This window comes from Clarias gariepinus, chromosome 2 (assembly GCF_024256425.1).
Source record: "Clarias gariepinus isolate MV-2021 ecotype Netherlands chromosome 2, CGAR_prim_01v2, whole genome shotgun sequence".
Lineage (NCBI taxonomy): Eukaryota > Metazoa > Chordata > Actinopteri > Siluriformes > Clariidae > Clarias > Clarias gariepinus.
The window spans coordinates 31,099,628-31,114,146 of record NC_071101.1 but is presented as its reverse complement, the minus strand read 5'-3'; the positions used below and the strand labels follow the sequence as shown (position 1 = coordinate 31,114,146).

At 38.3% G+C, this 14,519-nt stretch overlaps 1 protein-coding gene across 1 annotated transcript; it reads left to right on the top strand.

Annotated features, from left to right (window-relative positions):
* Positions 1 to 4,613: 4,613 nt before the first annotated feature.
* On the top strand, positions 4,614 to 10,920 carry pnpla2 (patatin-like phospholipase domain containing 2). Its single transcript, XM_053491084.1, has 9 exons — positions 4,614 to 5,071; positions 6,171 to 6,403; positions 6,699 to 6,764; positions 7,976 to 8,188; positions 8,298 to 8,358; positions 9,009 to 9,191; positions 9,287 to 9,419; positions 9,898 to 10,020; positions 10,443 to 10,920. The coding sequence occupies exons 1-9, from the start codon at positions 4,885 to 4,887 to the stop codon at positions 10,765 to 10,767; spliced, it is 1,524 nt and encodes a 507-aa protein (XP_053347059.1). The 5' UTR covers positions 4,614 to 4,884; the 3' UTR covers positions 10,768 to 10,920.
* The last annotated feature ends 3,599 nt before the right edge of the window (positions 10,921 to 14,519 follow it).

The following is a 14,519-nucleotide window of genomic DNA, read 5'->3' as shown; positions in this document are numbered from 1 at the left end:
AGCAATGTCCAAACAACTTAATTTTTTACTTTAGTGTGACGGATACTCACTCACCACCCTGGAGATATATCTGTTATTTCTGTGGCAGTTACTTAAGGGCTCGGGTTGCCAGCATGACGTTCGATTGTCATTTACACACTACATGCAATTTTGAAACCCCAATCAGCCTAACCTGCATGTCTTTGGACTGTGGGAGGAAACAGGAGGAAACCCACCAAGGACAGGAAGAACCCCTTTTAACTTACCTTAGTTAACACAAGCTAGATAATAAGAATCAAGGTTCTGCAAGGTCTACACAGGTGAGAAGTCAAGTTCCCAATTCCACCAATTCCAGTTAGCTGGATAGCTAAAGTGCTGCTAGTGACCACTGCAATGAAGCTGTCCATCAAATGAGTCACTACACATCTTAAAATTCAGTACCTTTCTTCAGTACTTGGGTTAATACCCCAAACTGTGTTTGACTGATACTTTACTTACCTAGTAAACCAGTGTAAGGTTTCCATCCAATGACAGAAACGTAAGCACTTTTTACTACAGCAAGTTACTCTGAATAAGAGCATAAGTGTGTCTGCCAAAAGCCTATTGTAAATGTACCTCCAGTGATTATTTTAAAAATACCTTTGATGAAAACAAATTTTATGGCTTAATTGACTTAGAAAAAGAAATGTGGGGTAACGTGAAATGTGTGGAATTGTGAAAAATTAGATATATTATATATATAATATATGAAATATTATATATATAATATATGAATATATTTAGAATACGTTTATGCAAGCTTTTGGCCTTAACTGCATGCAGAAGAGAATACATAGCGCTTTCTGCTAAATGTGTGATGTGTGATTGGTAGGTGTGAATTAGCACTGAAAAAAACACCTGCCTACAGTATGCTTCATGTAACCACAGTATCTGGCTGACCTACATTTCTTACACTGTATATCATAATAATATCAGTCATTTATTTCCAGGTAAGCATAATGATATTTTAAGTTGAGTAATACCCTAAATACAGATTCAAGCTTGGTGTAAAGTAGATTATAGATTATGGTATAATGCATCATAAATCACACTAGGCTGAGTGTATGTTATGGAAGACTTTCCTCCTTGCATTGGCATGTTGTGTTATTGTTTGTTCCGTTTCTTTGCCCCAGCTGTTTTATTTTGAGAGTCTCCCTGCCCCTGAGATTAAAAACATATTTTCTTGCTATCGTTTTGTTCATCTCATCATCCCAGGGGAAGAGAATGAAAAGCACAGGATGAGACTTTCACCACATAACAATCTTAAGAATTTTATTTTTGAAGCAGACATGCAATTAAAATATTTGAAATAATATGAGAGAAAATTTGGGTTTTTTTTTTTTACACAGTTTCCCTTTCCCTATCACTACCCTATTTTTGACCCTTCAAGGTACTTGGTAAAGGTTTTTTTTTTTTTTTACAAGGCACTATCTGGCACACTGTCCAAGAAGGAGGCCAAAGGAAAACCAATATGTTTTTTCCTTTTTTTTGTCATAAATGTTCACAACACATTCCTAGAAAAGTGAGTTTGGAAATGTATAACAGAGTGTTCTTTTTTATTAATAGCATGCAGAAATAGCACAAGCTGTAATCCATAAATCCATAGACTAATAACTGCTGTCAAAACACAGAGCCCAGTTATAGCACCATTATTTACAAACAGTGAAGTGTGCTATGAATAACACAATCCATATTTTTTATATATATATATACAAAAAATTATTAGCTTACATAAAACCCATTATATGGTTAATAAAAAAATGGCTTATGCTTTTACACCTAAAACAGAAATTTGCACATTTGCCAAAAGGCAGCTCACAGCATACCCAGGGGGGATTTCTACTAAATACACAAGAACGTTTTCCAAATGTTAGAGAGAAAATAGCACTACTCTTGTTATATGTCCCAAGTTCTCTAATCTCTAGTGAAAGCATCATTTTGCAACATATAATGCAAAGCCCACACCCAGTTTCGAAATGTCACAAGAAACACCCGTAAATTAGGCCAGTTGAGTATACACATTAACACCACAGATTAACTGAATAAAATTGATCATTAATTATATACCAATAAAGTGGTAACAGGATCATGGCCAAGGCTCTTTTATGCCTGTGGGTTCAAAGGGTACTCCGTCTGGTCGTATCCCAAAAAAAAGCCAGTGTAGAACAAATTGCTGAAAAAATTAGGATAGAAAGCTAGTGGATCACTATCATATCTTGCTCTTCACGCGGCATAGCAGGCAAAGAGCTCAAGGTTGTTGATCTAGCCTCCAAATTCCCTAGATCGCAATCTGCTCGAGCATCCATGGAAAGTGCCGGACAAACAATTCCGACCCATGGAGGCCCGTCTTGCAACATACAGCACATAAAGGATCTGCTGCTAACGTCCAGGTGCCAGACGCCACTGCACACCTTCAGAGGTCTTGCTGATCTGGTCAGTCTGATCAGAGCTGAAACCTAAAGGTCAAAGGGAATCATTGTGTTTATTATCGGTGTACAATTCCTTTTAATTTAATATCTAAATCCTAGAAAAGAAATTCGGAAATGCTATTGAATGCAAAGTATTATTTTAGTGTATGCTTTACTTAAGCATTATTGAATATTATTAAATGTCCACTTAATTACATTCCTAAGCAGAAACCTTCTTTGTACTCCTCAAATTTAAAATCAGATCTTAAAAAATTATTCACAAAGGTATCTTCTTATTTTCTCTTTCAGGTTAAGGTTTGTTTTGCTATAAATTTTTTTGGGAAAAGACTGAATGAATTTGGGCAACACAGGTGTGTAGTGGTTAGCACTGTCGCCTTGCACCTCTAGGGTCTGGGTTCGTTTTCCGGCCAGGCTTAATTCCTGTCTCTGTGTGCATGGAGTTTGCATGTTCTCCCCGTGCTTGGTGGGTTTCCTTCGGGTACTCTGGTTTCCACCCACAGTCCTAAGATATGTAGATTAGGTTAATTGGTGTTCTTAAATTGCCCGTAGTGTAATTACTACTAGTGTACTCGTAGTGTAGTGTGCCCTGGCGATGGATTGGTACCCTGTCCAGGGTGTACCCTGCCTCGTGCCCTGGGTCTCCTGGGATAGGCTCCAGATCCCCTACGACCCTGAATACAGGATAAAGCGGTATAGAAGGTAAGTGAGTGAATGAATGTGAATATAATCTATCTATCAATCGAATCTATCTAATAATCAATCTATTTTATTTGCTGCTTAGTTTAGCACTGATACTGACTCACTCACTCATCATCATTACCACTTGGGGTAATGACGGTCAGTGAGTGAGTATCAGTGCTAAACTAATTAGAGGCGAGGTCGACTTAAGACAAATAATCATGATGACAGTGGAAACTCAGTGTGTTTAACATCCCTGTGCGTGAAATTGTTTTAAAGTCAAACTAACATTTTACAGTTTGACTTTAAAACCTAATGGTAAAAATCTGATGCTGTAAAGAGATTGCAGAACAGGTGTGATGTGATCAAATTTTCTTGCTCTCAGCAGAATTCCAGCACCACTGTTTTAAACAAATTTTAGTTTCAGAAGCTTCTGGCCGAGGATCCCGTTGAAGCATGCATTCCAGTGGTCCAGCCTGGAGGAGATAAAGTCAAGGACAAGTTTTTCAAAGTCTGTAAGACTAAGAATGATACATATCTTTACTATGTTCTTGAGATAAATAAATTAGGTTTTACACAGGTGTTTGATGTGCTAATCAAAAGTCTCAAGAGAGTCAAATTGAATGTCCATATTAATCACTGTGGAGGATAAGGAATGGTAATGCCAGAGATTGTGATGTTGGTTATAAGAGAGTGACAGACATGGTGAAGGGTGCTAAAGAGATAAACTTCAGTTTTTGAGCTGTTCAGCTGCATGAAATTTTCTTTCATCCATGTCTGAATAGAATCAAGGGTTAAGGTTAGGCTTAGGCTTAGGGTTAAGGTTGCAGGGAGCACATTAAATATACTGTATACAGTATATTTGGGTGTCATCCATCTAACAATGAAAGGACACATCATACTGGCTTAGGAAAGGCATAAAACAGTAAAAAGCATGGTTTTATTCATTCATTTTCTATATCTACATCCTATGTACAGGGTCACGGGGGCCTGAACTCTATCCCAGGAGACTTAGGGCATGAGGTCGGGTACACCCTGGACAGGGTTCCAATCCATCACAGGGCACACACACTGTATTTTGGGAACATCAGTTAAACTAATCTGCATGTATTTGGACTGTGGGAGAAAACCAGAGTACACAGAGGAAACACCTCATGAACATACCAGTTCATGTCATATACAAAACTAGACTAATTAAGTCTTCGAGCACGAGCCTTCGAGTATCACAATGTTTACAATTCTTTTGGACAAAGTTCTTTTAGTGTACCTGTGTGTCTGTGTCTGTGTGTGTGTGTGTAAAGCTACAGAATAACGACGTCCTGCGTCACCACTTCATTCTTGGAAAGATTTTTGGATTGACAGCTCGGGAGGTTCTCTGCTCCGCGGCCTGTGATTGGTCGAGGAGGAATTTAGAACAAACAGATGATTGGTCAGTGTGGACACGGCTCCGCCCATTTCTCTAAACGGACAGCTATGACGTAGCTAGCACGAGCGCTCGGGTGCGTTATTTACCCGGCTAGTTTCCTTAAAACCTCACTAAGGCCGAAGATAAACAGTTCGAAGAGAACAAGTTTGAAACCTTCTTTATCTTGTTGAACTAAACTAAACTAAACTAAACAGCGGCGTAGTTGCGTGTGTGTTTCTGGTGGTAGGCGTTAATTGCGAACAGCGTTGTGTTGTGTTTATTATATTCGAAACGGTCATGTTGTTTTTAACTGAGTGACGTTACTGACTCTGACTTCACGAGCTGCTCTACACCATGTTTCCGTTGGACTCGCCCTGGAATATCTCATTCGCAGGCTGTGGTTTTCTCGGGATTTACCACGTTGGAGTGGCGAGCAGTCTGCAGGAACATGCTCCTTTCCTCATTGAGAATGCGCAGCACATCTACGGAGCCTCTGCAGGAGCGCTCACTGCCACAGCGCTGGTCACCGGGGCTTGTCTGGGTAAAACTCTCTCTCTCTCTCTCTCTCTCTCATACCCCCTCTAACCCCCCAGTGTAAACCAGTCCCTACTGCACTACTGGTTATAGAGGCTTATCTGGGGAAAAACATCACCTCTAACCTGAGCAAAGACCTGTCCCTTCTACAAAGATAGAGAGAAAAACAGAGATAGTTGATAGATAGAGGGACAGACGGGTAGATACATCAATTTAGATAGATAGATAGATAGATAGATAGATAGATAGACATAAAAGTGGCAGCCAGATAGAAAGATAAACTTAATGATAAGTGGATTATTATTATTAATAATAATAATAATAATAATAATAATCATTTTTATTTATACTGTATAGCTAGACAGATAGAAAAACTGGCAGAAAAAAACTGACATATATTGAAACATACATAGAGCAAATGATCAGTATCAGGACAAACAACATAATAGAAATAAACAATAATCATTCAGTAAAAAAGAATCTAGTATAGGGCATAATGTGAGTTTTGTATATACTGTGTATATGCTGTATACACACACACACACACACATATATATATATATATATATATATATATATATATATATATATAACTCACATATGTGTTATACTGGAGTAATGACATATTAATGACTTGCTTATTTGATGGCATGTCTGTTATCCCAAACATACCCTCAGAGACTTTTGAATATCATCTCCTAGTTAAGGAATTTAGTAGAAGTCTTTAGATCAAGTCTAAAGACTGTAAGAGTTGTCAGGTTTGTCAGGACACTTCAAGATCTTCAATAGAAGCCCACATAACATTTTTCCAGAGAAGATTCAAAGTTCTTGCAGAACTCTGAGAAACCCTTGTCTCTAAGAATATTCATAGTGTTTGTGTTGCATTGTGAACTTTTTAAACACCCTTGATGCAGTCAGGTTGGAAATAGAGAACAGAGAGTAACCAATACAGAGAACAAAAAGTAACAAATACATGTACTCATGTATTTGTCTATGTCTTACTTACTGCTCTGTACTGGTGAGTGTACAGACAGTTAACGGTGTACATTGTGTACACATTTGTTCTAAAGTCAACATTGTGTTTGCACTCCTTCACTGTTTTTCAGGAGATGTAGCTGCCAGCTTCCTCAGTGTTGCGAAAGAAGCGAGAAAGAGGTTTTTGGGACCAATGCACCCTTCCTTTAACGTGGTGAAGATAGTGCAGGGCAAGATGGCTCGGGTTCTGCCAAACGATGCGTACATCAAGGCCACAGGCCGACTGGGCATCTCCCTCACCCGTGTCACAGATGGAGAGAATGTGCTGCTGTCTCACTTCAACAACAATGAGGAACTGGTGCAAGTACGGATAACGCATATTATATACTAAAACTATTATCTACTTTAACTTCTACATTATTACATTACACAGAAGTCATTTCAGGTCACATGTGTCGTGACATCTTTATGATCCAATGTATAATAGCCTTATTAGAGTGGGCTAAAAAGTAGAAAAGTTTGCACATTCATTCTTTTATTTAATTTTTATTTATAACTACTTTAGCAGTGGAACTCTTTTTTTTTACATCAATTATCATTCGCCTGAAGATAAGGTATAGCAGTGCAACTTTTTACAGTTTGTTTGTGTGTTTGACCAGGCGTGTGTATGCAGTGCCTTTATTCCTGTCTACTGTGGCCTCATCCCTCCAACCCTGCAGGGAGTGGTGAGTACTCCATGTGTTCTTGAGGAACCTGAGAGATACTGAAGGTTAGATGTTATGGTGGCGTTTTGGCACAAGTATCTGTATAATCAAACCCACCCGAGCCTAATAAAGTGATCTCCCACTCTGAAACACTTAACAAAATGTTTGTATTGATATATTTGTGATGTTCTTAGCTATTTTGGATTTTAGTACTGTGGCCAAGGATTAATTTCAGCAATTCTAAACAAACATGCATAATTTTCCAACACTTTTTTCTATGTAGAAATTTCCGTATAGAAACAATAAACTCAAGATTCCAGGAGGCAATACAGCTATGTGGTAATCTAAAAGACAGTAAGCACTAAGGTGCTGATTTTATTAGCAAGGATGAAAAGGAAAAGTGTTAGAACTCTTTCTGTTTAAAAAATGTAAACTGAGCGAGCAGGACAGACTAAATGTTTATAGCACTGGTTCATCGTTCTTTTTAGTAGTTCATTTCTACTGGCATCATATCTGTAGTGGCATTGTGGGTACAAAGAAATTATGAAAATAGGGCAGTGAAAGAAGTTTAAACAAAAAAAATCATAAATGCCATTAAAAGACCATTTTAGTTTTAGAAAACAAATCTCTTTAAGGCTCCATAAAGAATCCGAACACCATTCCGGGTGGATTTGATCTCTTTTATTGACCTTTAGCACACAAAACACTGTTCTGACAATCATGATACATGCTTGCATTGCATATAAGTCCCAGAGCTGTTAGTCACTTTATGTGGGAAGAATTTCACTCAAGGGAACACATCTTTTGATTTCTCAAGCATGTGTTCTGAAAATAGACATTTCTGTTTTGCTTGCCCTAATATGTTATATCTTATGGGAAAAAAGTGACAAATACAGCTGTCAAATGTGCTTTTGAGTAAAGTGCGTGTGTGTTTGTGTGTGCCAAAAGCATTTTAGTGTTGTGAGTGTGCGTGCATGTGCTGCCAAGTATCACAAAGGGCATATTGCTGCTAAGGATGGTTTTTGTTTTGTTTTTGCCTGTTCTTGTTGTACCTAGAAATAGAATATCAGATGACCCCCAGCCCATGTCAGGGAGTTTTTATAGTTTTATTGAAGGGAAAAGATAAATGTAAACCACTAAATGTAGAAATTGTACATGGGCATGTGTCGGGTGTCTTTTTTGAAAACATGTTTAAAAGCTGTTGGCCAAAGCTGTTGTCGATGTCTCTGCAGCGTTATGTGGATGGTGGAATCACCGATAATTTGCCTCAATACGAGCTGAAGAACACCATCACCGTATCCCCATTCTCAGGAGAAAGTGATATCTGCCCCCGCGATTACAGCTCCACCAACCTGCACGAATTTAGGTTTACCAACACCTCTATACAGTTCACACTCTCCAACCTGTACAGAGTCTCCAGAGCACTGTTCCCTCCGGATCCTCAGGTACATGAATAAACATACACTCATACCTGCATGATCCTGTTACAGCTTTATCACTGGTGCCCTACAGTATTTATTGTAAAATAACCTCTGGTGATTTGTTTTTAATCAGGTGCTGGAGACTATGTGCCGGCAAGGTTACAAAGATGCATTGAATTTCCTGAAGAAAAATGGTAAGATAGAAAAGAGAAGTTTGTCATATACGGTTACTGGCCACTTTAATAAAAGCGCATATACATCTAATATTTCATGGAGTGGCACAATCCATAAAATTGGATTGTGGAAAATTTAAAATGTTCACTTTCAGTATTCTAAATTAGGAAAAGCTATAATCCCAGTAATATTGACCAGGAAAGTAAGAAACTTTTAAATTTTGTTTAAAACCAGTGAGCGGTGGCTGCACAAGCTAGAATGAGAGAGTTTAGAGGAGATTAACCCAAATAATTTAAGCTGACAGAAAGGCTACAGGACCTCTAATTACTCTACCCTTTGCACTTGTAGTTTTCATAAAAACATTTTTGATACAGGTGCTCCTATTAAAGTTTCTAGTAAACTAATAAAATAAGGTCTATATTTGCACTTCAGAAAAATATATAAAATATAATTTTTTAATATGGAATATACATCTGTTAACTACTGTACTGTAACTGATTAAGGTGCTTAAAAGTTGTTTAAGTGAGCTACTGCAGTACTGTTGAAGAGCTGTTTCTAAATGTTGCAGTGCCCTCTAGTGGTCAAATTAGTATTGTAACTTTAAGAAGAAGAAAAAAATACTTAGAAATACCTGTTTGGGTCCCTAAGATGAATTGTGTTTGTTTTTTAGGCCTGTTACAATTCCAGCGACCTCAACACCCATTGAGTAATGGTGCTGTGAGGGTTGAGGAAGACTCAGAGAACGAGAACGAGCAAGATCAAAGGCAAAGAATAGACAGAGAGATGATACCTGGCACTCATTCAAATATAGAGGAACACATATTTGAGCACTTACCTCCACAGCTGCATAGGGGTATGGAAGGCCAGCACACAGTACTCATTGAATAGCTTGGTATAATTATTTGAGAAATATGAATGACTATGTGTTGCTTTTCATTTTTTTAATAGCTCTCATGGAGGCCTGCAAAGAAAGACAACGCTCCTTTCAGTCTCTAAGCAACATGCTACCAGTCAGGATGCTATCGGCAATCTTGGTGCCATGTACACTGCCGCTAGAGTCAGCTCTGTCACTGAGTATCAGGTGCTTCACATTTGTTATACTCAGTCATTTAGTTAATTTATCTTTCTTTAGTAAGTTTGTCATTCTGGTCAGGGTCTCCATAAATCCAGAGTCTTTTCCATACCTGCTGTATACATCCTGCACTCAGGTGTATCAAACAGGAGTGTTCCAATGTAAATGTCTTTCTTTGGGTTAGGAGCTAATGGTGGAGCTTGTTATAATGAATAAATTATTTTGTCACAGAATAAACCCGCTTGTCATGTATTAATAAATTAGCCATGATGAAACCATAAAAATCTATTTTTACATAATGGTGCTGCTTGCTGTAGCATGGTGGGAATGCAAAACAGGATATCCTCCAGGAACTGTGTAATCTTTGCTCAGGGATCTTTAAAAGCATTATGGATGGTTGAATATTCATATTACTTCGTATTTTGCATTGTTTCATGATTGTATTGTTTCCTATTTAGTCTAATTATGCAGAATTACTCTTTGTTAGGTTGTTAGAGTGGCTGCCTGATGTCCAGGAGGATGTGGGCTGGATTAAGGATCAGACTGTGAAGCTATTGAATTGTGTTCTAAGCCATGCCAAGAGGAATGTGTCTCAACAGTTTGTGGCAGGGTGAGAAGCCTATCACACACAAGAACAGAAAAAATATATATTTAACTTTTTTTTTTTAACATGTGAAAAGTACTACACATTAAACACAGTGTGTGTATTAGCATTTTGATAATTCATTCTCATGACTTACCTGTTGATTAATATATTTTTTATAAATTGCCTACTTTGAATATTTCATCGGCCTGGAATTTGGACCAAGGTCATTGCTGGCAACCAGTTTCTCCCACCAGGACATCCTGGTCACCTTATTCTCTAATACTTTATTCAGCTTTCCCCAAAGCAAAGTATTTGTGTGTGGAGTTGTGCATATACTGTAGTCTACTCATTAACTTTTGCTTTGTCTGCAAGTAAGTATTGTTATTATACTAGTTGTTATATTAAACTCTGGTCTCTCTCTCTCTCTCTCTCTCTCTCTCTGTTAGATTGTCTCATCAGTTGGAGTTGCGGCATGCTCAGTCGGCGCCGGCAAGTTTCAGCGCTGCAAATCTGCTCCCAGGCTGGGTGTGCAGACGTAGCTCATCTGTTCTGGAGGCCATCCAGCGTTTGGAGCAGTACCAGCACCAGTTCCTGCCAGGACTCTTCTGCATTAACCTGAGTCTACTTGGCTCCTTTAGTGCTGGATCTCACCGAACAGCAGAACCCCCTTCTTCGCCCATTCAAGAAGACATGGATGAAGGTTTGACTATGCGTCCTGTGGGGGCCGCTAATGCCACCTTGATTTCACAAAGCAATCAAATGGAGGACTGATCCATGTCATAATGCATTTTTTTAAATTGGGAAAAATGTGATATCATATGATCATCGTAAAGCCCAGGCATTCAAGGAAACATAACTTTAACATACTCAACACAACAAATTACAAGGAACAAGGAATGTTTTATAAATATCCTAAAAGGATATTTAAGGAAAATATTGGTTATTTATTTATCTAACTCGTTAAGATGAACAGAAACAGGCCCTCTATGGGTTTTATGTGATTCTACATTTTGTAAATTAATAGTATGAGAAAAAATTAGTGTTTGTGTTCTTAACATTTTTTGTTGTAACCTTATTATTTATCTTATAAATTTAGACAAGTGATGTCCTCTGGATTCCAGGGGGAAAATCATAGGTGGATTAATGATGCCTTTAAATTTCCGACCTTAACAAGGGGTGGGGGCACTGGGGGATGTCATCAGCTTGTCCTGTCATTTTGGCAGCATTTATTTCATTTCCGTGCTGTCAAGAACATAATCTACCTGACACTAGTGAAAGATCATTATAAATCAGGCCTTCATGCCTTAGAAACCAGGCAGTGTTGGGGGGGGAGGGGGGGGGGGGGAGATTTTAAACCTTAATTAAAAATTTGTCCTAATACAGATTATATGTATACGTTATCAAAACTTCATACTTCAAACTCCTTAAATCTGTTCATTTGTTTTTGTGCACAAAATCCAGCATTGGCATTGGCCTTCACACAAATGTTGTTTGAACCCGAGGACATGACACCAGCAAAAAACAGTTAAAGGAGCATTACTGTCAGTTAATTATATCAATGATTAAAAGTTAGTTTTTGATTAATGGTTTAAAATATGTGCCAAATGTTGTGCGCTTCTTATCTGGACTTTACGCAGTTATAAAACACATACCTCAAACTGAACTGTCTGTTGTAATCAGTCTAAAGATGCATTTGTGAAAACTGCGCATGACAATGTCCTTGAAAATATAGTTAGCCAAGGTTAGACTGGAAGAACTGGAGTGTCTTGTGCAGAGCCTTGACACCAACCAGACTGCACATCATAGGAATGAACTGGAACGCCAAACTCACACCAGACCTTCTCACCCAACATCAGTGCCTGACCTCATTAATGCTCTTGTAGCTAAATGAGCACAAATCACCACAATCACGCTCCAAAATCAGCAAAGAAGGGATCTGGAATAGAAGATTTGAAAAAGCACATATACTGTAGGTCATAAACTATATTAATATATAAAAAATACACATATTAGAACAGCAACTCGTAGTGCGTCATGTCATAGTCTGTCAACTCAAGTGCGAAATAACAACAAGTATGAGTGTAAAAACTCCATTAATATGATTCACTGATAATGCACTTGTATTAAAGGAGCTTCAGATGTAAAGCAGGCTGTCTGATTATAGCTCCGACATACTGAGAAAACGTAATACCATGATATTATGCAAGCACTAGTGAAACTCTGGGATAAGTACAATCGAAAGTCCCGGTTTGACTAGCATAACATTTCACTGTATTTGTAATATTTTTTCTGTCTTGATCAAATACTGTGTGATGACACAGCACACATGGTTTCACACAGCACATACTGGATACGACTTACAGGACTGTAAGTTTAAAATAAATCTTTTTGGTATATGCAGGTATCTTTGTTTAATAAATTAGAGAAATCAGAGAATGATTATGGACATGTCTAGGACAAATGAAGAGACATGAGGTTTTATAAAATAAGCATGGTTATTTGTGTACTAGGTAAGATCATCATCAATTTATTTTTTATTTTATTTCATTTCATTTTTACATTCCCACCCATGTATGTAAATCCTGATATCCAGGACATTTTTTGGCCCATTGAGTAGTCTGTGTATAAAATGAGTGACAGGATGCACTTCCAAACACAAGCATTCTGGAGCAGAGGTCAGTTTTCTGATCGGGTTTTTCTGGTCACTTTATACACTTGTGCTGAGACCATTGCTTAAAGGGTGCTTTTTAAAATTATGTTCTATATATTGTTAGGTTATTTGTACAAGTAAGAATTTAAACCAGTTGACTATCATACCTATAATGATAGATTAAAGAAAGTATTATGTACGAGAATGTTGGGTTCCTTGTCTCTGGATGATGATAGGTTGGGACCGTGACTGACTGGATGATGATGGGTTGGGACCATGTGTCACTTCAGTGCAATGTAATTGTCAGCTGTATATTTCTGCTGTACTGTATATTCCTGCTTTCCAAAGGACAGTGCTTCTGTTCATTTTATGTTAAATAAATGAAGTTTACTTTTTAGTGCAGTATGATTGTAGTGTAACTTTTTGTGCTAAAAATTAAAAAAATTATTAAATAAACAAAAATAGGTATGATTTTTTTTTATGTTCATTTTGGAAGAGTGTGTGCCGATGATAAACCCAGATTCCTGTTTTTGGCTGACAGGAGTTGTCTTCTGATCATATAGCTAAGCCTTGATGTCTTGTGCATGTCCTGTAATGCCATTCTGCTTAGAACTGTGGTAAAGAGTAATTATTTAAATTATTATAGATGTCCTATCAGGTCAAACCAGTCTGTTCATTCTTCTACGAACTTTGTCTTCAACAATGTGTTTTAAGTTTGCAGATCCTCCTCTGACATGATGTTTGTTTTAGCATTTTAGCACTACTCTACACACTGCTGTGCTTGAAAATTCTAGATCATTTATTCATCTCCTTTACCACTTATCCTGTGTACAGGCCTATCTCAGGAGACTTGGGGCATGAGGCGGGTTACACCCTGGACAGGGTGCTAATTTATCGCAGGGCACACACACTTGAAGATTTGGGAACGCTAATTAGCCTAATCTGGTCTTTGGATTGTGTGAGAAAACTGGAAATCCACCAAGCATGGGGAGAACTCCACGCACACAGACATGAGGCAGGAATCAAACTCCTGACCCTGGAGGTGCAAGGCCACAGTGCTAATCATTACACCACCTTGCTACCCCAGGAACTTACTGTAAAAGTTTCTTAAATGCTGGAACAAGCAATCAATTCAATTTTATTTGTTAAGTTAAGCCTTTATTTTTCACATATACATTACAGCACAGTGAAATTCCTTCCTCGCATATCACAGCGTAACTGGGGTCAGAGCGCAGGGTCAGCTATGATACGGCGCCCCTAGAGCAGTTAGGGTTAAGGGCCTTGTTTAAGGGCCCAACAGTGGCAACCTGGTGGAGCGAACCGCTGATCTTCCGATCAGTAACTCAGTGCCTTAGCCCTCTGAGCCACCACTGCCCCATTTTTGCATATCCCAATTAGGAAACTGGGGTCAGAGCGCAGGGTCAGCCATCTTGCAGCGCCCCTGGAGCAGATAGGGTAAGGGCCTTGCTCAAGGGCTCAACAGTGGCAGCTTGGCGATGTTGGGGCTCGAACCCCCGACCTTCCGATCAGTAACCCAGTAACCCACAGCCTTAACCGACTGAATGTATATGTAAATGTATAAATGTATGTATGTAATTGTATAGCGCTTTTAACAATTGTAATTGTTGTAAAGCAGCTTTACACAATCAAAATAAATTATGGAAGTTTGTATGAAATGTGAATGTGTATGAATCAAAATGATAAGATTGAGCAAGCCAAAGGTATCTGTGACAGTGGCAAGGAAAAACTCCCTGAGATGACAATAAGAAGAAACCTTGAGAGAAACCAGACTCAAAAGTGAACCCATCCTGATTTGGGTGAAACAAATAGCAGCGATTGATCTGCTATCATAATGTGTGTTAGGAGACTGGAA